This window comes from Echeneis naucrates, chromosome 22, assembly GCF_900963305.1.
Source record: "Echeneis naucrates chromosome 22, fEcheNa1.1, whole genome shotgun sequence".
In the NCBI taxonomy this organism is placed as follows: domain Eukaryota; kingdom Metazoa; phylum Chordata; class Actinopteri; order Carangiformes; family Echeneidae; genus Echeneis; species Echeneis naucrates.
The window spans coordinates 17,065,015-17,092,325 of NC_042532.1; the positions used below are offsets into that span (position 1 = coordinate 17,065,015).

The 27,311-nt window shown below is 41.6% G+C and overlaps 1 protein-coding gene across 1 annotated transcript in view; it reads left to right on the forward strand.

The window, feature by feature from the left end:
* The window catches only part of slc25a21 (solute carrier family 25 member 21), a 78,664-nt gene extending 53,493 nt beyond the window's left edge, over positions 1-25,171 (forward strand). The window contains exons 4-11 of the mRNA XM_029493318.1: positions 10,153-10,236; positions 17,123-17,189; positions 17,971-18,030; positions 20,804-20,911; positions 21,049-21,213; positions 22,787-22,968; positions 24,267-24,319; positions 24,875-25,171. Coding sequence (XP_029349178.1) covers positions 10,153-10,236; positions 17,123-17,189; positions 17,971-18,030; positions 20,804-20,911; positions 21,049-21,213; positions 22,787-22,968; positions 24,267-24,319; positions 24,875-24,936 — 781 coding nt within the window. The 3' untranslated portion in view covers positions 24,937-25,171. The remainder of the gene's footprint in view (positions 1-10,152; positions 10,237-17,122; positions 17,190-17,970; positions 18,031-20,803; positions 20,912-21,048; positions 21,214-22,786; positions 22,969-24,266; positions 24,320-24,874) is intronic.
* The last annotated feature ends 2,140 nt before the right edge of the window (positions 25,172-27,311 follow it).

Here is a 27,311-nt window from a genome sequence, read left to right on the forward strand (position 1 = left end):
TCCAACTACTTATCAACAATCATACAAGCACTGGAATATGGAGATATTGTTGTCCTATTTAAAGTGAAGTTTCTTAGAGAATGCAGACTCAGCAGGGTGTGGACCAGCATTAAAAATCAGGGGGATTAAAGCAAAATAGCCTAAATAGCGAAGGAATAAAAAGTGGTATGTTGGAGAAGAGCAAGGACATTTATTGCTTTTTATGAGCTATTTGCAGTTTAGGTCAACCATTTATTCCATTTTCCACATCTGCAACTGTAGAAGTTGTGTTTCTTCATCTTGGGTTCTTTTCATACCTCCAGTCCAAAGATTAAAGTGAGCCCAGAAATTGAAACATTAAGCTCATTGTGAGTCACTCTGGATAATGATCAGCCCAAAATGTAAATGTAGCATACTTCACACAAAGTAAACAGTTAATTGCCCCTGACCCTGACCCCCACCCCCTCATCCCCCCACCTCCACGGGCAGGGGCAGGAATGCTGGGGTGAAGATGGAGGGTGCGGTGTGGGGAAGGGGGGGGGGTCTTCAGTTTAGCAGAGAGAGACAGTGGGACCGGAGTTACAGCTTTTCATTAACCTGGAAACCACCTAGTTACATGGTTCATGGGCTGGTCTCAGCTCACTTGGAGGTAACAAAGGGTGTCGGGCGGCACTTTCTGCAGGGGGCTGTGCGCTCGGGGCACCCCATCTGAATCTGATCAGGTTCTCCCTCTCATTAGAGAGTTGCACTGAGCCCGCATTTCCCTTCATGTTGAGATCCTGTTACACGGCGCTCCACCCTTGTACACATACATGCGCAAACATACCCATGCTCATCTGAAAGAAACTTCCCGTCACCCCCTTCACCTTCCGCCCAGAGAGTGAAACCACACCTTCCTCATGTCTGCGTTTGCCTGAGCAGCCTCCCTTGTCATTGTGAACTTCCTGCTGTTTCCATTACGCGCACACGATCGGATGCGTTTGCGGAGCTCTAGAGATGTTTTTTGTGCAGTAGCTCTTGAGTCAGCCACTCCCTCACCCCCTCCTCCGCCTCTGTTCTCCCTCTACAACCCACTATTTCAGCACGTTCATTCTCTCCCGTTCTGATTCGCTTCTTTTTACCCTGCGCGTCTCTCTCTCTTTTATTTATTTATTTATTTATTCCCCACCCCCCCCGCTCTGTCAGATAACCATCCAGCTTTTCAACTCCTCCCACTGAGCATCTTTATGGTTTTAAATTCTGTCTTATGTGGTTTTAGTTTTTCATAAACCATCTTTGTTGGCTTGTTGTTGAATCAGCCACAACCTTTCATATTAATATAAACCTTATTATATAACAACGTCACCAAAATAATGTGGAATGCATTGTCCAAACTTCCATCATGACTTCTGAATTTGTAGTTTGTTGAGCGATTATATAATGTTTTGTTATAAATCCCGGTTGTACATGTGTTTCAAGGCGATTGTATTGAATTATGCAATTCTGTAAATTGTGTTGTATGACATGGCTGTCAGAGACATTGCAAACCACTAAGCCTCCCACTAGCCTGTTTCAAGCCTGATTAGAAAAATCTGGGACTGGCCCTTGCTTGTGGCTGTGTCCATGGCAACACCAACTCCATTTGGTCACAGCATGCATGAAAGTGTGTCCCACTTGGGGGGCTTGAAAGTGATCTTTGATGGGAGCTTTGACAGATGACGTCCAGTCTTTTCAGTGGAACGTGCGACTGTGCCTTCTCAAAGACTTCGCTCCTCCTCTCTCCCGCCTCCACCTCCGTTTGCCCCCCCACTGCTCGGTGAACCCCACTGCACTTATGAAGGAATCCCTGATACAACCCTCAAACAGCAGGGCACAAAGCAGCAGCAGCCTGATAGCTGATCTTTCCTTGTAAAGGACCAGGCAGGTCACCAGTTGTCAAGCCGGTTCTTAATCCCCCAGGCATTGTGAGGCTGCAGGGAAAGACTTTATTCACAGTGTAAACGCTGACACACACCAAATCCAAAGAAGATAATCAAAGCCCAGTCGTTGCATCCCATCAGTGTACGTGCATGAATGACTTATGAGTCCCTGACAAAAGTTAGCCATTGCGTCTTCTCAGGAGCAGTGTTGAGCGGCATATTTGGCAGATGTGACTATGATCATTCAACTTCTGTCCTTCATTAAAGTCTTCTGAGCTTTAAATGATCTGATTGAGTTGATGATGGGCAGGTGAATAGGTGGACCGCTCAGCCTTCCTGCCAGAAAAGCATCTCTTACATAATTCAATATTAATATTAAATTACTCTCCACCTCATGATTTCTGTTCAGTGACAACATAGAAAGCTTACTTGTGTAACACAGAAATAAAGTGTGTGAAATCTGGGCTGGTGGATTGACCGGTACATCCAGGATTCTCTGGGGACAGTTGTTAATCTGTCACATATTTGCAACTAACATTTGTTTTTATTTTTACTGGAACAATGGTCTTGTCCTAGCTTTAGCCAATTCCAGATGTTTTAGACACAAAACCATATTTTTAACCTCATCTGCTGTAACTGCAAAGCTAATCCTATAACCCTATACTGTGTTGGATGCAGAATCCACCAAGGGAAAACAGAGACTCCAGAACGAAATGACGATTTAAAAAAAGCAATTGCACAACATTTCAGGCATCTATCCGAACTGACCATTTCCTTTGTCTAATTCAAATACACACATTTGAAAAACTCTTTTCTGCTTATGTTTGTGAAATGATAGAAAATGTGATCCCACTCATGTTTATATGACATAATAGATTATTCATTCTAATTTATGGCTTAAAGTGAAATTTTAGGAACTAAAAGTATGACGTCCTGGTGGTCCCAGCGGTCCACCAGGACGTCCCACGTCCATGCATAGCATTTCCCGCAACATCAGTTCCTTACACCTTGAACTGACAACTATCAAATAAATCCAAAATGCCGAGAAATAAACATGTCCATTATTTTTTACGTTGTAACAGATGTTGCAGTTACTCACAGATGTTGGAAATGTAACTAGCATTCACAAATGAATTGCAAAATTAGAGATTTGGGCTATAGATAGAGGTACACATAAAGAGCAGATGTGCATATCAGTGTGTGTACGTGTGTGTGTTGTAGTGGAGCACCTGTAATCATTATCAGTGAAGGGGTTCACATTCCACTACACTAATTACAGAGTTGAGGCATTGTGCGCTTTCATTTCACTAGACCCTGACTGTGCTGCAACCACAGTGCTGCCCCCCTGCTGCCCCATCTTTTTATTTCTGACTCTCAAAATTCTCACATGCACGTTTGAACATCCTTTATTCCACCTCCATCATCTCTTCTCTGACCTCTTCCCAGCAGCCCCCCCCCCCCCCCCCCCCCCCCCCCCCTTTTGCAATAAATTGTTTAAACTTTTCATTACATCAACAACACTTTCAAACGAAAGTCATCTCCTTGCCATTGTTACTAGAGCAGCGGAGGACAGAGCAGCAGTGGATGCCAGGGTTGCATGGCAGTTCTCTGTGTTGCAACTCGGTGCTCATTAAAAAGTCATTAAGCATGTGAGCTTAGTTTTTCAATGAGTGCTTTGTTGACGCAGTTTTGATCATCTGAACCTAAAGTGTTGTACAGACACTTAAAGGCTCAGCATGGTCCCTGCACCAAACTGTGTGTGTTGTGTGCCCACAATTCATTTGTACATACTGTACTCTCAGGAGTCTTATCCTTGTTGGAGTTTCCTTTGCTCACCGCTGTGAACAAATCCATAACAAGCTCTCAAGAAGGCTGCTCTTGGAGTTGATGAATGCAGGAAAAGCTGCATGTGATTCCTCTTTGTTAAATTGTTCCATAGTAGCTACATGTGGCCGTTGCACAGTATGTGTGTTGTTTTCTTCCGCCTGATTCTTCATTCTTCTCGCCTTACCAAAAAAAAAAAAAAGCAAACCATTAAGGAAAGTGTAAGAGAAAGTGATTGGCTATGGAGTACAACAGAACAGAGGAGCCAATGAACAACAAGGACCTGCATGCAGTTGTCGTGACTGCAGACCATAATATTTCAGATTATAATAGGCGCATGCTGGGTTATGTATGTAATGGCAAAGGATAGCAAAGAGCAGTACAACAACCCTGTGGCAGGATTTACACTTCCTCTTTATAATCCCCTGATCCAATGTCCACTACTTAGGCATTGTGTTTGAGTGTGTTTGCTGCTTTCAATTGTCTGCACTGCTGACAGGATCCATAATACTTCATGTCACTCATGAAAGTATGCTCCCCTTAAAGACTACGGACAGGATTGGATTTGGGTGGCATCCAGATGAAGTGGATATAATCAGAGCTGGCCTCAAGTCTTCATCCTTAGTTGTGACTCAGTAATACCAGTTGAGGACAGAGTAGCAGCATTTGTTGATGAATGGAGAAAGTAAATGTGGAAAGAACTTGGCGAGAAAAGATAATAGCTGTGGTAGTTTTCACTCAAATGCCTCTTAAGCCATTAATGCTTGTACAGTGGTCTTGATATCCTGCTGATCAGTCTTTGCAAAACTATTTATATGGTTTACATCAAATTAATCCAAATCACTCATCTCACACAAACTCATCAAGTTACACCTACCTTTTTTTTTTTTCAGCAACTTGTTGACATCTACATCAGAGCTCTGTGTGTCTGTCAGGCCTGAGACAAGATGGTTCAATGTAGTTATACTGACTCTCAGGTTTCTTTCTGGGAGCATGCAGGGCAGTTATCTTCTGTCTGGAGCTCACTGTGTTACAGCAAGCAGTTACCTGCTGTCAGGGGAGTCTCCAAAATCCTGCAGCATTTCCTCCCATTAAAGTCCCTGTTAGCAGTGCACTCCTGGACCAGTACATAACCAGGTAGTCCAAGCCTGGATGCTTTTGTGGCTTGTGACTTCTGTTCTTGTGGATTTAAATTTTTCTCTCATATTCAAATTATGAATCAATGTTATTTGGCTCGTGTACGCTTGGATCTTTTCAGAAAATGTATGCAATAGTATTTGGAGAACTGTTGCAAAACAGTTTTTATTAAATATATGTTTTATGCTGTGATTAGAACTAGTGCTCTAGCATTAGCACTATAATTTTAGTTAACAACATTTGGCAGAGGTTAAAAGATCTGAGTTTAAACACCCAAGAAAACCTTTCTGTTGCGCAAGTACTTACTGGAAATTTCAGTATGATTGTTCATTTTTTCCACCTATCAGTTCTGCTTGAGCATTAGTGCTTTTCCAAATTTGCTCTGGTCTCCTCAAACCTATGGAGTGATCTATCAGTCACCCAGAAGTTTGTAATGCTCAAAACATCTGAGTCTCAGTCCTGGCCTGGTCCTTGTGCTGTTTTATGCAGCTCTTTTCCTGCTCTTCCACGGTAACACAGTCTGATCTTGGGTCACAGAGGTCACAGTATATGAGCAGACATCTGGACCGGCAAACTGGTCTAACATCACCATAGGGAATCAGGAGTCAGTTTTATCGGCGTGAGAAAAGAATCCAGAATGACAGAATGATGTCGTAGCTGTTTTAACGGCCAGAGTAACTTTTTTCCATATCCACACTAAACTTGCTTCCCAACCTGGTCCATCCCAGGTCCGGAAAGGTTTTGGTTCTAGTCAAACCCGCACAGGCCTGGGCCAGACCAATCTCTACGAGCGTGTCGTGTCACGGGAGCCAAAAGTTTATCACTTTCACTCTCCTTGTGTTGTGCATCTTCTTCTCCTCAACTTTATTTTCCTATACCACCCTCCAAAGCTCTGTCTTTATGGGCCTTTTCCTGCTGCAAGTCAGACACGTTGTTTGGCAGGCACTTTTCTTCTAAATGACTTACAGTAAGAGTAACTCACATTGGAGACTGTGCTGTCAGAATTTTCATTGTATCCCTAATAAATTATTGGAGACTAGGTGTTATCCTCCTTGTTTTATATATATTTTTAATTTATCCAGTACATTTTGCGTGTTTAGAGTTATTAACTGCAGTTGTCATCAGTGAACTGTCAAAACAAGCAGCCAAAGGGGACCTTTTTATTTTTGGCTCCACTCAACAACCCTAAAGCACAATTGGGTGCCTAAGGTCACAATTGACCGCATTTACCATGTTGGACCATTTAGGTCAGAAAAGAGCTCTTAACCTCATGTACCAATGCAATGGACTCTTACCATTTTTATGATCCTACTCATTAAAATTAACTGTCTAGCTGTAAAAAATAGATTTACCCTTTATTTTGCCCTCTGGATTGTCTTATTCACTTCAAATCTTACATGAGAAATTGCTCAGCTTTCATCTGTCCCCCAAGTGATTCAGTTCTTCTCCTTCTTCAATCATATTTTGTGTCTATTTTTGTTGAAGTACTTGGTATTCCAGGAGTGAAGGCATGAGCAGATCAAGGCTGTTACTGTGGCAACCAAGCCAAATACACAGCAACAGCCATAAATCATAGCATTTATCCTTGGAGAAAATCATGCAATTTGAAATATAATATATTCAATAGTACTTAATATATAGTTATCAATCTAAAGTTGTAGAACACCCACATTTTTCCAGGTTTTAATGAAATTTCTGCAGTTGAAGCAGCAAGTGAATCACCTTAATTGGTAAAAGTCAAAAAATTTTTTGCAGGAAAAATAAAATAAATGAAAATCATCTTTTTGCTGATTTCAGCAGGCACGTTTAACGTACAGGTTTTCTCTATAGATTGACATAAATGTAGCTGTTAAAATTGATGCAAGCAATTACTACACATGTCCAAGTTTTTGTTGTTGATGACTTTCAAACCAGTCTGTAATGAGAAAGTGTTGGAATAGACTGTGCTTTAAAAAAAAAAAAAACAAAAACCAACAGAAATTGACCCAGAACATTGGAAGACAAAAAAAAAAAAAGAGAGGTTGGCCTCACTGTGTCCAATCTAAGACTGCTGGGATGATCAGGACCGAAGGTGACAGCAAAGAAACCTGCAAGTGCAACACATTTGTGGAAAATCCAATTAAGAAAGAAAACCATGAGTGTGTTTGAGTCAGGCAAAAAAAAATAAAAAATAAGATTTCAAATTCCATTATAACGTTTTTATTTTTATCATTTATTTGTTCGGTGCTTTAATTTTAGACTGAAACGTAGAAATGAAGGTGTTTGAACATATTAAACCAGCAGTGTCTAGCTAAAGATAAATCTGATGTGAATTACTTGTCCAAATAGTGTTAATTTATATGCCGGCCTGTCTGAATAGCTATAAATATGATTTCGTATAAGCCCCTATTAGACCTTAAATTTCTAACTAAGCAAGTCATCAAAATTGCCACGTTTTTAAGAGCCACCAAGGGAATACCCCTTATTTAATAGGGCATATTTTTAAGAGATCTCCTAAAAAGCTTGGCCTACCCCTTTTAAAAGTAAGCCCATCAAGCCTCTGCCTTTTGATCAACCTAATAACCCACACTACCCCTACCCATAGGCATTTTTTTAACACCATCATTAATGAGCTTCACCTCAGCATCTCGTCTCTCTGGGGTGACAGCCCGTCTTGTTGGTCCCCAGTTCGAGCCCATTACCACCGGGGTCTGGGAGCGGCCACGGCCTTGCAAGGCCCCCAGAAACTGCACTCCTGTCCATAAAAATACAAAAAATGGGGCTCAAACCAGCTACTCCTCCCTCATTTACCTTTTTGACTTCTCTGTGGACGCCTAGAATTTGTACTTTTATAGGCTGTGGAGGTCAGGTGGACGAGTTCTTTGGGATTATTTACCCCAGAGTGCTTGTCTTGCTCACAGAAGCACCAACCTGCCCTCACCTTCACCCTCACCTGGGCAGCCAGGGACCTGTAAAGCTCAGACACTGTGAGAGAAGGACGTGGGTAAGAAGAGAAAAGGGGAATGGGGGGGAAAGGGGGAAGAGGGGGAAGGGGGAAGGGGGGGGTCCTTGATGAACTCATAGATCTCATCACCTCTGAGTGTACTCTGTCTCCAATAGTTTTGGCTGATGATTGAAAGAAATGCTCCAAGTGGTATGTTTTAAAGGAGCCCCAGGGTTTTCCTTGGGTCTTCTGACTGCAGAGTTTACGATCTGCATGGCTGATTCCAAGGCCAAGTGAATCTGCCAGAATGAAGGCTATCTTTTGCTCTTCTTTAGTCAACCAGTATATCACCTTATTCACTGAGGCCTTATGAAGAGAAACTAAAGTATTTTGTCTCTTTAAATCCACTAAAACAGGACATTTAACCAGCGCTACAGTCTTATTTTCCAGCGTTTGTGGCTGTGAAAAGGAACAGCTTTCTAGCCAGGGGCCTGACGGTTCCCCTGCTGCCACGAGTTCTTCTGGTCCTCCCCATTATCTCCCACTCCCTGGGCCTTGCTGTTTGGTCCCTGGCTTTTATGGCAGGGTAGGAGAGGGCCATGAGGAAATGAGGTGACCCTGGGGTCACAAGTGGAGTCAGGGGGCTGGATCCGGACCACAGCCCTGGCAACCCTACTCTCTCAAGGCCGGTTTGGGTTGTGGCAGGCAGAGCAAAGGAGACAGGAGACTTGGGACAGGGTCCCTACCATCCTTGACCTCGGCATCATATGTCTTTAATTAAGCCAGATTTGAATTTGTTTACAAGTCCCAGTAGTCTTAAATCTTCCGGGCCTTTGCCCCCTCCCGCAGCCGTACCCTTTATTCCACGACTCCCTCATACCTGGAGTCCTTCTTTTCTTCTTCCCTTTAATATGGTGTCAGACATCTATTTATTATGCTGTTTTAACTGGTTTTCAGGAACAAGTTACAAGCTATTTGGGAATCCACCAAATAGGATTTGAGGGACACCCCTCTAAGATGTTAATCTGTTAGTGATATGAAAGGCCGCTCACCCCACTAAATCCCCCCTCCGCTGGAGCCTGGGGGCTCTTTATGGCCCCATCAGGCACCCGTGTGGACGACTTACTGCTGACCTTGTGACCTGGCAGTTGAAGCCATATGAGGAGGGAATCTTTCTCTTGTCCCGTAACCTCCCACTCTCCTCACCTCAGTCTCTGTTTTTGGCCTGATCCCTGATATTCTCTCTTTGTAAAAATGTTTTAAGCTGTCTTATTTACCCCTTTAACACTGAAGATTCCTACTGTCCGCCTGGACTTTTTGCTTATCTTATCTGCCTGAAAGTGTCTTGTCAGTAAGTGCTTTTGCCCATTTTTCCAGAACTCTTAGAGCCTTCAATATCCAGCAGCTTACAGTATGTTGAAAGAATGTATTAACAGTTAACAACGAAGGAGCGGATTCGCCGACTTCCGGCAGCAGCACAAGTGGAATTGCTGTAATGACCCCTGTATTGGCTGTTAAGAGCAACTTCTCAGCTTTCAGAAACTGCTTCAATTTCTCAAAGAGCAAACATTCACAAATTTACGGTAATTTGAAGTGCGAATGTGCTGCTGCTGGCACACTGGGCACTAAAGGGTTCATCAGTGCTTTTTTGTTGTTGTTTCATTAGTCACTCAATTGGCAGGTCTATAATCACTGCATTTTTTTTTTTTTTCCCCCTGTTCTGGATCCATGTAATTAAATCTCTTTTCGTCCCTTTACTGTACCAATGTGTAAAACTCTTATCTCTAGGCACCATTTATATTCAGTCTTTCATCCCCAACTAGTCCCTCATGTAAAAGATTTACACACAGCTCACCAGTCTTTATTAGGGACGTACCAGCATGTTTGCTATACAACAAAAAGCCCTTCGACTGGCTCCATCATATTAAAAATTTACACGTAACTGAAGAGCAGTTACAATTGGCTTACTAGCATGTTAGCAGCTGAAACGCTCGCTGCAAAAGACCCGGTCCTGGAGAGTTGGGTGGCTAATTGGATCAGTTGGGTTAAATAAATGTTTGAGTTCTCCTATGCTCTGGGCAGGGGGGATGGAGTGGGGGGTGCTGGGTGCTGCGGCTGGTGGAAGGAGCCCCTTGTTTTAGCAGAGCAGGAAAAGGGCAGATGAAAGAGAAGTGGAGGGAAATTAGGGAACAAAATGAGCTCATTTATGATCAAGATCACTTTTCTTTTACGAGAATTTTACACACAGGAATCGTCATTCAAGTTATACAGACAATTAGGACATCGACAACCAAAATGTTATGATTTGAGTTAGCTGTAATAATGACTGATGAATGTCATAATTATAGTGATGGAAGCTTTAATGGGAACTTCTCTCAACTGTCTTTGCAGATTTCAGATCCAGAGGGGAACCAGTGACCCCACCAGCTACAAGAGCCTGGGTGATTGTTTCCGAACGATCTTCCGCAAGGAGGGGTAAGTTATCTACATCTGTTTTTACCAACTACAGGACAAACAAACTAGATGAGTAAGTTTGTGGCAAGTGCATCCATAAACACAAAAGCCATCCATTCTCCCTCAATAAAACCTTTTTTAAATTTAAAATAGAATAATTAATTGTTATAATGAGGGCGCCAAAGTGGGGTCAGATTAAGAACTGATGATTTAAGACAACAGTTATTTGCTCACTTTGTGTCTTACACTGGAAGGTTATTTCTGTTTATTTTCTTTTCACAATCGTTTGAGGGATGGCTGTTGCGTTAATGACGTTTGGAGGGAAAAACCAATTGTGTTGCTTTAGTCAAATGCTCCCGGAGGTTTTTACTGGGAGGTGGTGATCCCGGGGCCAGATTACTGAGGTGTTGGTTGCTACAAGACAGCCGGTTTGTCTGTCAACAGCCTAAACAAATATCCATTAACAGGTCGCAGTAATAGTACAGTTGTTATTGGCTTAGATCCTACATATTGAAAACCAAACTAAATAAAGACAGTGATCCTGCCACGGTCCCTCCTCCTCCGCCTGCCTTCTGACAGCTCTGTGAGACAGTGCAGGCGTAGGAGAAAGTGGTTGCCACTTGCTCTGTTTACGGCGAGTCGACAGCTTTACAGCGGATATAAAGTTGATCTGCTGTGAGGTGTGAGCAAGCACGCGGCGAGAGGCCGACTCAGGACAGTTGGAACTCCTCTGTTGGCCGTAGTTCAACAGTCGCAGCCGTCCCACCTTGTCATCCCACGCACTTGCAGTTAAAATGCGATGCCTGTTTGTCTGCCTGCGTTCAAGTTGTGTCCTTTGGAATTTTCACAAACACAATGACTCTTCAATTACACAGTGTTAACGTCAACTATGACAGCAATTTTACTGTGTTCATTCCAATGAAGCATGGTAAGTGACGGAGAGTTCCCACAGATGGAAGATTCACTGTAGTGTTAAACAATTATCTGCAACAGTATATTCGTGCTGAGGCTGTAATCACTCCCCAGTAGCACACTGAGGATTTCCTCCAGGCCAAACCACTTAGTTATAATTTATACAAATAGTGCTCTGCCCCACTGTTGTAGAATTATTATTAAAAATAAACATCCCCCGTCAGTTGAAGGCAGGACTGAACTAACACCAGGCATCGTTCTCTCTGAGGCGATGAAGGGATGGAAACCTGAACTGAAGAAAGACATGGAAATGTTCGCCTGTATGATCCCTTCTTGTAGTCACTCTAAAGCCTGGACAGAGTACCCAGATATATAGCAATTTCTAGTGTTGGCAAGATACATTTTAAACATTTGTAGGTAAGAAAAAATATTTTATTTCTATAAAAAAAAATCAACATTTAAATTAGGTTAGAATTTAATCTGGAAAATGTAATATTGCATTTTCTTGCTGTGCTCATAAGTGTGTGACAGTGTGAACTATGCTAACCAACATTTTGTTGTACATTGCCTCACAGGCCCTCTTTTCTGTTACATGTGGGTGCAGCAGCATGAGCATGTGTTAAGTGTTTCCGTCTGGAGGCAAACAAAAAGACTCTATTCTCGCGCATTCTTTACCAGTGTGGTATCCAGAGACTGGGTCAAGACCTGAAGTATGGCCATGGCATTATTAAAGAGGGTCCGTGCATTACAGCAGGGTGCTTTGGCCTTCGTACAGTCGGTCAACGTGCTGTGCCTTGAACTAACAGTGTAGGATTGGTGGGAAGTGGGGGAGGAGCCCAGTCCGGACCACCCATGCCAGAAATATATACATTCACGGAGATGTGAGGAAGTGCAGATAAGCGTGGCCACCAGATTTTGTGTGTTTTTCAGTAGAGAAACAGACACGGTGTGTGTGTGTGTGAGGCAGCAATCAGGTAAAATGAATAGTTCCACATTCCAGCAATCTCACAATTTGCTTTCATGCCCAGAGCTGTGAGTACTCATTATTGCCTGGATTAAGCAGACAAGAAATAACACGTTAATTGCTGAACGTGAGAAGTGTAGGACAAAGGAGGTGGCGTTTAAATGTGAACACCAGATTAGCTGTTTTCTCAATGGTTGCATTTCCCCTCAGTTAGCTGTAGCATGCCATCTATTGTACAGGCATGAGTCTTCCATCCATCCTTCTGACATGTAACCGAGGGGAAATCTTCAACAGATACAAACTCCAAATTTAGATCCAGACCTTATTCCACAGTTGCTTTTTATAAACTTTGGTCCAATTTTAAAATATTATAGTCCAGTCCGTTAAGAAGGTCTTCCCTTCTCCCCTTTTTGTAGTTTTGCTTCAAGATGTGAATTATGAACCAAAGTAAATATAGAGTTGATTTCTATAATTCTGTCCAGTGGATCCTGGTTGTTCTCCCTGACTGTCTCTCTGAATGTGACAATGTCAAGGTTACAGCAGACACTGGGAAAGTGCAAATATTTGCAGGTGAGGCATGCCGGTTGTTTACATGTTAAAGAAAATCCCTGGGCACTCATATTTCTCCAGGATTTCCTCACAGTAGTGCTGTGAACAGCACAAACAGTAATGTTATATCTTATTCTTTAGGTTATGTTACTTTATCCATTATATGTACTTAATGTATACATTTTGACCGCTAAGAAGCCAGAATTTCTTTCTGATGGATAATATTGAGCAGTTTGTTTAATCAAATGTGTCTTTGTGGTTCTGTCAGTGCCAGTGTGCTCACCAGATGGATGAAGGCTGTTAAAAAAGGAAAGGTTTATGAAAATGAAAGACAAATCATAAGCACAAATACATACAAACATGCACTGTCGCGCACACACACACACACATGCATCAGGAGGCCATTTGGTTAGGAAAGCCAAAAAGGGATTTAGTGTGTGCTTTACATTGGAAATCAAATTAGGATTCAAATGAATGGCACTCACAAGAGGCCATATTTGTTCTGTAACAAATTTCACTTCTCGTTCATCACCTGGTGGCTCCTCAGCTTGACCACACCCGGGAAATCAATGGCCACCATTTGCATAGAAAAGGAGCAGAGGGATGGGCCTTCCATCAGACTGAAAATTGTAGACGAGTGATGGATTTTTGTTGTTTAGCGATGTAGCTGAATTTCTGCATCTTTCAGACTGTTACGTTTAATTTGCTGGTGGCGAAACTGCAGCAGTTCAGGCTGCTCAGCATCCTGTGGGGGGGGCACCATGGACTGAACTGTTATCATATTCACGCTTCCAACACAACAGCAAGAATTGTCAGCTGATATGCTCATGATGATCTTGTCAGACCACAGCGTGTTGCTTTGCCAGTGATATCTTGAATAGTTTCCAACAAAAGCCTCACATGGTTCTGTGTTAGAAACCGCTTGGTGCATCAGGTTATACCACCTGTCTAACTTGAGTTGTTGATGAAATGGGCTGTGTCTGTCATCTGATGACAGTATTATGACTTTGGATTATTTGTTTCGGTTCACTGATGTTTTTATACAGAAACCCCACTGATGTGGATTTTGGGAAGTTGCAATGACCTGTTTCGCTGGTTCAGGGGAAATGACGAGCAGCAGAAGTAGTTACACTTGGAGACGATCGACTGAGATCAACTTGTTTGACTTGTATAGAATGTTGCCACAACAGCAAAGGTCCTGCTGTTCACAGGATACAGTCAGTCACGCTATATTGTCATCTTTTTCCAGACCTGTGTATTATATCAATAATTCCTTCTCCCTTGTTTCTCTAGGTCACTTGAAAGAAACTCGATCGAAGGGTCACTCTTATTTCGGATGATTATAAGCAATGCCTCTGATGCCCACACTCTGTTCCTTTGCATTTTTAAAGAAAAATTGTAATTGCTTAGTTTGCTTTTAATTTCCAAAGTTTTGAATTGGTTTAAGGTCATAGGTCATAGGTCGTAAGAGATAAAGCTGGCATTATTTTTCTTCTCTGCACCAGCCGGTGTTGAACATTCGATGTTTTCAGGTCATATCTCAGGAACACCTTGGCAGAACTTCTCTGGGATGAGCTGATGTTATCGGTGGTTGTTAAAAGTCAAGGTTGTCGTGTCTCATGAGTGTGGAACCTCTAACACCTTTAGGGACTTTCTTCTAATTTGGTACAGATGTCCATTAGACTCCAGGATAAGCTGTGACCTCACAAAACATTATTTGTTTTTTTGTTTTTTTCCGAAGCTCACAAATTTGTACACTTAAGTCTAAATTAAGTAGCTATGTGCATGAGACCCTTAGCCCAAAAGCCATTACTGCCAACTGAAGATGTCCATAATGAATGTACAACCTATTACCACTTTCCCAGCCTCCATCCCCAGAATTTATGAGCATAATATAAATGTTTCATAACACAATAATACAGTGATAACATTTAACTATTCGTTTGTTTGTTCACAGCTTTGATTCCCTTTGTGGAGATTTCTATAAAAACAGATGATAATGACCAGAACACATTTGTAACAATATAAAACATCCACATATGAAGATTCACACCTGATATATACGTCACATCAATAAAAATTGTCACAGCTGTGCACAGCTGCTTTAAAATGCTTTAAAAAAATTGGTATCAGTAACTCAAGTAAGAATAAATTGTGCATACTTTTGTTCAATTATTGAGCTTTACTGAGTATTTATAGCAGCAGGATGATGCATTTGGAATTAACTCAAAACAAAGCACCCTGCCCATCTCCATTATAATGAGTGAATGTGTTTTTATAGGAGAAAAAAAAAGCTCTCTGGCAAAGCTAAATTAGTGGAGTATGCTGAGTCAATATTTACAACACTCAACATTCAGGAAGCATTTAATGGTGCTTACATATTTGCCATTTTCCATTGACAGTATATTTCCTCACTCATAAAGAAGAAAGGGAAGTGTGGAAGTAAGAAAAGCTTTTTAAAAACATGTTAAAGGCAAAACAGAAAAGGCATCTTTGTCATGGAAATAGGCCTCGTCACTCTTCCATCTTTGGTGATTTTTTTTTTTTTTTTTTTTTTTTTTCCTGATGTCTCTCTTTTTCTTATATGATTTCACATACTATAATTCACAGGATAACAATACACTACATAATTTGCGGCGTGTTGACACCGTGTGTGGTTCATGTTTAGCTATTATATGACGGTTAGTTGTGTGTAAAAAGGAACAAGTGTGGAGACAATTATGTAATTGATTCCTACAGGGCCGGGAACATCTGTATGAGTTGCTGAGTGTCAGAAGATGTTGCGTTTCCTTTTTTACTTTGTGGCAAATCATGTAACACATGTAGGAATGAAGGAAAACGAAAAATGTTTTTCTCCTGCCAGTAGTTTGTTGTCACCACAGCAGCTAATGACTCAGTGGTATGTGGTGCTACAAATGTGTTGTGTTTCACACCTGAACCAAAAATAGGACTGATTCATAGTTTTTATTAACATCTTAATGTCACAGATGGATATAGTTTGAGAGAAAAATAGCATGTAAATATAAAGTTGATCCAGAAAATATGAAAAATGTAAGTGCCTGGATAAATTTGTTTGACTGACATCCTCTGTATGGTCCTGTCAGTGCAAACTCAAGTTCAAACAATGAACTATTACCCCCATGTTTTCACCAAATGGAGGAATGAGGGAAATGTGTGTATGTGTGCATTTCTCAATGTATACGAAACACGGTTTGTGCCATCACTGCAAAACTGAAAGCACACTACTGTCGTCTTAGCTGTAAACATCGATCGCTGGGTAAGCAATAGTGAGAATTTATGATTTCCTATTTTGTTACTTTATCCCAGTTTACCCAAATGAGAGAAAAATTTAATTGGCTATAAAAGGCATTTATAAATGATTTACTTTCAGAAAATTAAGTTGTTTAAACCTGACAGAATGAAACATGTGTTTTAACTTGTATTAAAAATACATTTTAGAAAAATCTAACAATCTAACCAAACTGTCCCTTTACACAACCAATACACTCCATGAAAGTAACTCCTAGCAAAATAAAGCTTGATTTTAAATGTAGACATACATCTCTATATTCATAACTCACTGTATCGTTTTATTTTTCCTGCCGCCAAGTGTGCTGTAAATCAGGGCTGGATGTATGATTGAGCAAAGGCAAGCTACCCAATAGACTAAAATTATACAGCTACCTTCTTTTGAAACAGCCAGTATATCAAATGCTGAAATAAACTCTTAAATCTTTTCAATGTTTACCAAGGTTTGTGGTTTGAAAATATATCTTGGTAGTTTCGCTGCCAAACAGCAGAAATGTACAGTACTTCCTGCTTGTGAACTGCGTATTACTCATGTCCAACTATGTCCAGTATTGTCAGCGACTGGATATGTTGCCGTAATGACATGTTTTTCAAAAAGTGCCATGTCAAAGGGCTCTAACAGGATGTAGGCAAATTGAAGCTGCTTCAAGGGAAACTGCTTATTTTTTGTCTTTTTAAAGGAGCTTTGTCTGAGATGGTGAATTAAGTTTATTTCAACTTTTACAAGCAAAATGTGCAGAAGAGAACCCGCATTACAAACTGTAGCTGTGATGTGTTTGACATTTGCTCTTACCATATAATGTGACATTGGGAAGTGATGCATTGACCGTTCAAATGATCCTCTTAAATCTGTCTTTTGTGGGTCATCTAATATTATGAAAGCACTCCATTTAATTTTTTTAATAATATTTTAACTAAATGTGATGTATTATATGCGTTTTTGTATTCATATGGTTCACATGTATGATTATTTTGGAAAGTGGGGCTCCCTTTAAAAGTATATTGCATTCCAGAAAGGTGTTCCTGTTATTTTTGCCCTCCTTCATTTAATTTCTATGAGAAAAGGCAATATCAATTACAATGCACATAGTATTGTCGTTAATTAAATGTATGACTGCACAAGTCAGCATCATCCAATAAGAATTTTTAACATTTTATTTTCTCTCCGTGCAGCATCGTTGGCTTCTACAAAGGCATCCTACCTCCAATTGTGGCAGAGACACCAAAGAGAGCTGTTAAGGTTAGATGAAGCACATCGGTTTTGTTTTTTTTTTTTTTTTGCGTGAACAACGTGGTACACAACTCAAATAATGGTTTCTTTGTGAGATGCTCCACTTGGGCTTGAAAACACTCCAACTGCGCTGGTTCTATTGTAACATGCCCATGTTGATTTAAAACTTCACAACATCCCCTATGTTCACCATTTGTTCAGCAAGTCCTGTTTGTTCTATTAGCCTGTCAAATATTGGCGTACGAGCGTCTAGTGCAAGCCCTTCCCGGAGACCAATCCATTGTGTGTCGTGGCACAGCAGAGGACTGATGCCTGGCATGAAGCTGCTTTGTAATGAGATGCTGGAGACAAGGATGTGTGAACTTTGAAAATAAGCACTCACACTGAGAAGAAGGGGTAATCACTCACACAGTGAACAAAGCAGGCTGATGATGAGAAATGTCTGGGGCAAGAATTAAAGCTCCAATTAAAACACCTCTGTTGGCGTTTTGCCCCTTGGTTAGAGAAACAAATCAGTGGAAGGGTCTCTCATGAGAATGTGCGTTAGACTTTTTGGTCTCTGCAGAGATTGAGATGTAAAATTTGAAGTGGAGCTTAATATTTGTGTTGAGTCACTGCAACACCCTGCAAACTCACATTTCCTCCGAAGTGGGATCCAATGTGGCTGCTTTTAATTACGTGTCTGTCTGTGTACATACATGGGTGTATATGTGTTCAGAGATGTTTGCTTATTAATACAGTGTGACTCTCTTCCTGCTTATTTATCTTCATACTTAATTTGTTCCTCCAGTTTTTCACCTTTGAGCAGTACAAGAAGCTGCTGAATTTGACCCCTTTGTCCCCTGGTTTGGTAAGTGTCAGACGCAGCAACACCTGAATACACTCACACACATGCACAGGATCAGGAAGGATGTGGAAAAATCAACATTTCCAAATAAGAGTAATGCAGCATCCGCCAATAACAGCCATCTTACATTATAAACAAAAAATCTAATTGTTATGGAGTAAAGTAACCCCAGAATAATAGGTTTGATAAGTCTTAAGTACCTCTAACAGCACACCTGATGCTAACACACTACAGTGTGTCATAGATGGTGAAATAAAAGTTTGTAATGGTCCATGAACCAACTTGAATAACATTTGTATGGCATTTATTTGTGTTGCATACCCCCCCAAAATAAATAAATTAAATTCCTCTCTGAACAATCAGAGAGAACCAACATATGATTATGTTGTTGGACAGTAGGTTCAATATTTTGATTGACATAAAAACAGCTTGAAAGGGGCATTTTCACTTGGGTGTACAAGTTAGATGTGTAACATATGAAAATGTAATTGACTGCTCTCATGACTGATGATGATTCGTGATCGGGTTTGTCGTTGGCACTACAAGAGCTCAGCTGGTCATCAACTGATCATCTCAGCTAATTATTTCACGTCCGTCTGAAACTTACATGAGCGGAAATAATTCAATATAAGCTTCAGTCCACACCACAGAGCAGCCACATTACAGAAGTAAAAAAAAAAAAAAAGTTTGGTTAGTCCTGCTTTGTTTGAATCCAGTTTAGCTGGTGCTCGTCTGGAGCCATGTTTATTACTGAGGCTTTGTTTTGTTTTGATTTTACTGGCTCACAGTGTGAGAGAATGAATGGGCACTAGCACAGAATTTGAAAACAGGAAAAAAAAATGACCTTGCATAAGTAAGAAATGCAAACGTAATCATTTTAGAACAATACAAGCTAATACTAACGAAGTTAAACTGGAGTACAGTCTGCACCATAAATACCGGCAGAGTTTTCTTTTGCACATTTGTTCTATCGCGCTGGATTAGAAATGAAACAATAGCTATAAGATTAAAGTGAAGATTTAGAGTTTGGCAATGTTTGTGTTTTTATTCATCTTATAGGTTAGGTTAACTTACTCTGCACTTTTTTTTTATTACCCTTGCTGCATAGCCAAAACCTTTTATGCTCATGTTGTACACGTAAATTGACTGACTTGTACTCACACTAAACATACAAGCATATAATGGATTTCCTGGTGGTTTTAATCTATTGAGAATTCAAGTAAAGCTTATTTAAACAAGACAACCGTGTAATAAGCATTGTTGACAAAGATGGGGGAAGACAGCCACTCCACTGAGTATAAAGGGAGGGGAAAAACTGGAGCTGCAAGCTGCTCTGTATGTTCTGTGGTGGCGTTCACTCTTATTTCACAGTACAGTCTCAGTCAAGACTAGTTTTACAACAAAACGTAAAATATTAAAATCCTATTTCAGGACCATGTAACTGTTGAAACTGCAACCCAGCCAACCAAACCTTTTGACCTGCCTGAAATCCAACTGATCATGCAACGGGGAGATAAACAAAGAGGAATTTGTCCCAACTAGAAACACAATCGGGAGCCAACATTTTAAAGTTTATCTTTCTGCCCACTTTTTCGCGATGGGTTTTACATCTACATTAGATCCATCAGAAAAGACCCATGGCTTTTTTTACATTCTTTAGATTCAGCCAAATCAAAATAATATTATGTATTACACGCTCCCATTAAATAAATTTTTGTTTGACGGTTATGCCACAGGAAACAAATGTACAACTGGTTTCACTCTCAATGATTCATTTCTACGATACTGAGGTGTGTCAGCACCTTATCAGGTGCCACCCAAGTTTCAGACATGATGGATGTGTTACCTGGAACGAGGCCATCAGTTAGGCCATCCGGCAAAGGGGATATCCTCAGCATGTTTTTCCAGCCATTGGTGGAGAAATGTTTACCTGTCCCATCCATCATGTTCTCTTCTTGCTCCTCTTCCACCTCCTTCTCACTATCATCCCTTCAAGCGGCTGCAGCCCCGTTTCCCTCAAAGGCCTGTGTGCATCAAGTACTGTAATCACCTCTGATCATTAGTGCAAGTGAATTACAGAGTGGTCCCAAATGGAGCTGTCTCTCCTATTCACCACGGTGCAGCTGAATGCCTTCACTCTGATTAATGAGGACACACACAGTAATAACACAAATAAGGAATTAAAATGCGGCCGGCTGGCTGTGTAAACATCGCAAGGCATGTCTGAGAGGATGGGTCCTGGGGCTCTGACAGCAGGATAAAGGGGCAGGAAGAGTAATGAGCTATAGACACGTTCTTGACATGTTCCCATTACGCTTCTCTCTGAGCACACATGTACAGACACATGCACACACTTAGATTTGGCCCCATGATAATGCATGTTTTTAATTATATTTACATTTATGTGTACCGTAGGTGCTTATTACACATTAAATCACACAAATGTCACTAAATTAAGACTATTATTATTATTTGATTATATAAATTCTATAAATTTTTTCTGACCCGAGTGTCTTGCAGGTTTTCCCACCTTTCTGTTTATTTTATTTGTCATTCCGTCATATGACACTTTGACAAATGATAATAGTGACGACAGTGGAAGAAACAAATGTTGAAACAAAGAGACCGGAGGAACAAGTTTTCAAAAATGACTCTACCAGCCACCATTGGACTCTTATAGGCCGAAACATATTGGCAGTCTTTTTCATTGCTTCTCTTCCGCCTCCACCCAAATACCCCAGAGTGACAGTGATAAATAATATCCATCTCCCTTCAGGCACTGTCTGCTGCAGGGCTTGGCGCAGGCTTGACTGAGGCTGTCGTTGTCAATCCGTTCGAAGTGGTGAAAGTCAGTCTGCAAGCCAACAGAGATTCCTTCAAAGAGGTTTGCAGTAATGAAATCTTGACTTGCAAAGATTTACAAGTTGAAATGCGGGTAATGTGAACATCTCACTCGTGGCCCAGCAGTTGTGCATCAGTCCTTGACATTTTCTTCTTTTTAATTAATTCTCTCCAATTCAGCAACCCTCCTCATTTGCCCAAGCCAGACGCATCATAAAGAAGGACGGGTTAGGACTGAACGGTCTGAATAAAGGATTAACATCAACACTGGGGCGCCATGGAGTTTTCAACATGATCTACTTTGGCTTCTACTTCAATGTCAAAGATGCTTTTCCCACCAGTCCGGTAATATGCCAGTCAAAATCTATGATCACACTCTGACCTTCAATGCTGTTTTGCTTTTTACCCACAAATGCAAAGACAAATGACAGACACACTTTTTAGCTTTGCTTTGTTGTTTGTAACCTTGACTACGCCAAATTTTTTGCTAACCTCAGGCAATATGATACACATGCGTCTCAGCCACCTTGCCAATGGGGAATAGCAAGTGTTTGACAGTGTGATTAGTTGTAGCCTGAATGCAGGCAAGGAGGAAGCCAAAATCAGAGAGAAGCTTCTAAGATCAGCTACGCTAATACCTCATTTGTTTGCTCGTCATAACATCCTCAAGGTCTCAGATTACACATCCGGCAGTGCCTGATGGCCCAAACTAAAGTTAATTTTGTTTAATGGAAACGTTACCATACGGCAGTTCCACATGTACAAACTGGAGCATTAGATTAACTCCAATGAACTAATTGGAAGCAGACAACAGTACTATTTTCAAGGGGGAGGTTACAGTGGGAGCCCAGGCTCTGCTATATTTTCAACATTTTTCCAGTGATGCATGATGTACAGAGAAGCAAGTGGTCATCCCTCTGTGAATGATAATTATGTGGCTAGATGACTCAAATAGCTCTGTTCTCAGATTGTGGCCGTCGCTTTTGGGAATGAGCCGTCGGTACATTGACAGACTGATCTTGTTTGTGACAGGCTAACGACGGCCATTGTTGAGGCAGCTACGGATAAATATTGTGGGCTCTGACAGCTTACAGGCTGAGCTGATAGTGGCATTTCTCCAAAGCCCCTTTGTCAGCAACATGAGCAATGGCCTTGCAACTCAAACATGTCCGCAGTCGGAATTCAGCCCACCAAGCTCGGGTTTCTCTCATATTGCCATTTGAATAGTACAGACGAGGCAGATAGCACGCTGCCATCATTCACAAGTCAATGTGTGAGGTGATGTTTGCTTAAGGCTGTGAGGAAGTGGGTTGATGGGTGTACTTACGCCGCGGGTACATTACCCCCTTCCCCACATCCCACTTGAAAAAAGCAGAAGACGTGGGATTAGCTGTTGATTTACCTCGGCTCTCAGGGTGTCCAGCCTTTTGAGAAAGGCCTGGACCAGAGAGGCTGCTGTCATTTGTAAAAATATCCTGGCCAATTAGCTGTCAGAGCTCTCTGAGTCTGGGCTTCTTTGGTACAGTAATACCCCTGTACCGAGTCACAGCCCAATTACCCAAATTGTCCCCATATGCCTCCCCAGTCTGCCTGCATGAACCCTGTTTATAAATCCTCCGTCTTGGCTCCCCGAAGAACATGTGCTTCTGCTCAGCCAATCAGAAAGCTGCACCGCAGTCAGGAAGCACTAATCTGCCCCCCGCTACCATAAAATGATCAGGGCTTTCATGCCAGCTTTGCAATCATATGCACTAGCCTCATGCCCTCCCACTTTCACCCACATGCATATACATCTAATGTATCACAGTTTATTTTGTCAACTCCTTTCCCTTTTACACCTGGTCGCTAGAAATGTTGCCAGCAAAACTCTGCTTGTTCACCATGCAGGCCTGATCTTACATCTCCTCCTCTTTGGTAGGACCCGTCTCTCGAGTTCCTGAGGAAGTTTGCTATCGGTCTGGTTTCTGGAACCATCTCCTCTTGTGTGAACATTCCCTTCGACGTAGCCAAGAGCCGTATCCAAGGCCCCCAGCCAGTGCCAGGAGAGATCAAGTACCGCACCTGCTTCCAGACCATGGCCCTGGTGTACCGGGAGGAGGGGTAAGAAAATCGAGGGCGGTGGGTGGGGAGTAGGATAAGAAGGCGACCCTCAGGCCAACATTTCAAACATTGCCACGGGCGCATCTAAGAATCAATGTGCCACTTTGTCTGTTTGGTTAGGAACTAATAGCTGGTTATCTCTTAAGCCCAGAGGGACAAATGTACCAGCTGCAGCTACAGCTTAGCACTTTCACTGCACGGCGTCAGTTTCTTTAGCAAACTACAGGTGAAGTCAATGAAAAACTTTACCCAAAGCTGTGATGTGATGAATGGAAAGCTAAAAGTGACCTTCCGGGCTGTTTTTCCAATGTATGCGATCAAGGATTTCTGCAGTCTGTCAGTTAAACAGTAAATGTTAACATATTTTTGAACCTCAAGAGAATGACAGCTCTAAATGGAAGCTTCAAGGAAGATCTATGTTATGCTAGCAAATGCCCCAGGCTTCTCACTTTCCCCCCATGCAGCTCCAGTAGACAAGGGCCAGTGACATGTTTGTAGTTAGAGGACGCCGGGGCCTTGGGGGCTGCTACAGGAACAGCACTGAAGCATTGTCGTCGCAGGGGTGCGTGGAGGCCGCCTCCTCCGTCACATCCAGTCCCCTGCTCTAACACAACACAGTCCCAGCTAATTAGTGGTCCCTATGGGAGACGTCGTTAAGCAGACCCTAACGAGCCGCGCGGCGCTCCACAGGTCAATCTAATCAGACAGAGGGCCAGGGAGGAAGTGGGTCGAGCCTTATTAACGCCATCAGTGGCGGGGGCAGGGAGCAGGACAGGGAGCACGAGGCGCAGGCAGGCAGCCACTGATCACCTTGAATGCATTAAGGCAGGTACTCAGCAGCCCTGGACTTAGACCTGAGTGGGGAGAGACAGACAGGCGAGTCCTCACCTCCACACTCCAGCTCAGTCACTCAATACTCAATCACACACATACGAAACGAATGTGTGAAAGACATTTCTGATTATTCTACTTCAGTACAAGTGGCAGAATCACAGTGTATACCTCATTGTATAAGTAATGTGTATATAAAAGTGTTTGTTCGTCAGATTTATTATAAAATGTTGCTTCAGTCATTTTAATGAGCAAAGTAACCAGTTGCTGATGTTTTAAAATGAAGAACGCAGTGCAACTGAAATATTAAGTCATAGAAAATAATTACTCAGTGAAGCACCTGAAACCTGAATATAAATGCAGTATGTCTTATGTGCTGAATACATGTGTCTCACATCTTCACGTCATACTTATAATTATCATGTTTTGATGTTGTACATGGTTAATGTCCTTTTTCTGCTTTATAGGTATTTGGCGTTATACAAGGGGTTGGTGCCCAAGATAATGAGGCTTGGACCAGGTAAGAAATCTGTACTCGTATATTAAAATCATCCTTTAGACCAAAGAATGTCGGGTACAGATGACCTTTTTTTTTTTTTTTTTTTTTTTTTAACCCTGTTTGAATAATAGATTTGTAGATCTGCAACTAAACACATTTTTTATTGATTTATTGATCATATGAAATTATTGATCTAGCCTGAGCGTCCCAAACTGGTCAGCGCTACTTTGAATGGGTGCTTCCAATGAAATGACACAAGGACGAGCACTATTTGCCTCTCAGATGGATTTTTTTCCTTACTATTTTGCATTATTTATTTAACAGCAGCTTTTTCTTTTCATATGTTTATGTAATGTTTGAATGGCACTATTGTGAGCTAGAGACACCGGTATCTTTGTATATGGAGGCTGCAAGCGTTTGGTGATAATCTAAACTCTATTCTGTATGTATAAACTCTACCTTCTGGGTACGTGCAAATAACCCAACTACTTCCATTGTTTAAGTTGCTGATGTTGCTTAATTACTAGGATATATATGCATGTTTATTCACTGTGGCTCTCTTGTATGGTTTGACAGGAGGAGCCGTAATGTTGCTGGTCTATGAATACGTGTCTGGATGGCTACAGAGGAACTGGTAACAACCCCCCCTAAAAACAAACAAACAAAAAAAAAAGGGAAACCCAAAAGAGTGCCTTCTGTGCCTCAATGCTAATATTGTTACCTGACCCCAATAACGTCAGACCAAAGTAGTTTTTCTTTGTCAGTTTGTTTACCTTGAATGTGTGATACTGCATTTCAAAATACCAAATCAACATTTCAGTGTTTCCAAAAAAAAAAAAACAGCTGTATGAGGGGACAAAACCCACATCCTCATCTCAGGCTTCAACTTCAACTTTTTAAAAACTCATAAGCACATTTCTACAAAGAAAAACACAAAAAAACTGGATCACTACGTTTTAACGGCATAAAGTCATTTTCTTGAAATATTCTCTCACTATCTGCAATGAGCCCAATATCATCTTCCACATTCAGAGCAGGTTTAGTTGTCTGACAGGTGACGGCATTCTCTTGATTATTGATAAAACATGAACGCAGACTGAGCTCAGCTGAGCCCATTCAACAGTTAACCATCGCCATTAATCCAACTGATATCTTAAGTAGGAGCTTATTAGGGAGGTATTTTTTCCCTCCCCTGCAGTACAGCAGCATACACACACACACACACACACACACTCAAAACGGCCGTTGAGTGACATGCATGTCTATACATGCACATATATCCTGTTTTTATAAACACAGCTTAGTGTACACCAAACATAAGAGATCACCATAGTACTGAGCCTTGCTATATATTTCACACACAAAGCAAACAGCTACAGTAGTGCCTTATAGTGCTTACAAAGAGTTCCTATGTAAAACCATTTTTTATACCCTGATGTTGCAGCCTGTTGCAGAACTTTTTGTTACTTTTTACGTACCTTCCATAAATCTTCTATGAAATCTTCACTTCATAAGCTTTTATTTGTAAGAAACTGTTTGTCTGACATTTTTTAAATCTCAATTCAAATATCAGAATCTGTATGACGCCACTTGCGTGTTTTGGGAACAAATAAAAAGGAATGAAATGAATTTTCACTTGGTTTCCTCACTGTGTGTCCTGGGTGTGGGTTAAGCACTTGTGTGTCCTGGAGCCCCTGAGGTTGTGTTATTGCATGTTTGTCTGTGGGAGCACTTCAGCTTGGCGTTGATGAAAGCATATCACTTTCCATCACATCACCGCTCATTCACTCGCCTCTTTGTCTTTCTCCCGTCGCAGCCCTTTGGTTTTAGTTAGGTTTTTTTTTTTTTTTTTTTTTGAGAGCCTGTCAGCCAGTCGACGTTGCAGCGGCCAACCAAGCGTCAGTCCTTTCTCGCTCTCTCTGTGGCGGGGAATCAGTGCCTGAGCAAAGCTTTAGTGCAAGCTAAAACAACAAGCTTAAGAAATTCAAATGTGGCTGCAGCACTGGGGGGGGGGGGGGGGTGTTACCGCACACATTCTCTCTTTCTGCCAGTCTCACTTATACAAATATGCACACTCACATACATGCAAACACGCACACCTGTTGCACAGTCTGTAGGGGTAGTGGCCTCTCTTGAGGAGACTCATCTTAACCTCATCTGGTCGTAGCATAAACTGAGCCACGTTGGCATTTGACAGTCGTCATTAATGTGGGAGTTTCTCTCCACCAAAATGGAATGACAGCTCCTGGTTTTTCTGCCTCAGGGGTCTGTGGTGATGGACAAACAACTCGAGCTTGCAGACTGATGGAATAGTAAGCGCCAAACCGGTCCTTTCTGTAATGGAGTCCTGAACGCATGTGTTTGACAGCTTGTAACGTGCGCCACATGTATCGACGGTATCAAGGCAACACAGCCACCCTTCACCTGGATTCCCTGCACACCGAGCAGATCATAAATCCTTACTAGCGAAGCCCCCTCCCCCTCCCTGCCCTTTCTTTACACCTTCTCTGTGTAAGAGCCTCATCTTCACCTGTAACATTTCAATCAGGTGGCTCGGAGACAGGCCTTCATGGATGCGGCTGTCTCTGCCAATGCAGACATGGCTGATGATTAATGTATCTTAAAATGTCCAAAGTTCGCACCATATGTTGAGAGGAAAGGAAAAAAACGTGATTCATGTCAGCATGATTGAACACGGCAGCCACATGTGTACATACCAAAAACACAGAACACGACATGTTGTGATTTTCCAAGCACAGCTGATTTTTTTTTTTTTTTTTTTGGTTTCCTCCCCATTCCCCTTTTCTTTTCTGCTCACCTGTCTGCACAGCTCTGCTGTTTTTAAGGCATTAAGAAAATAGTCTGGCTGTTGTCAGCTTCTTTTAAAAATGCTCATTGAGCAGAAACACGCATGAAGTGCCGCGTTCATCTAGCGTTACACACTCTGCTCTGTGTTACTCCGCAAATGGCTGTCTTGTTTCTGATTGCATGTGGAGAAGTAAAGATAACCATA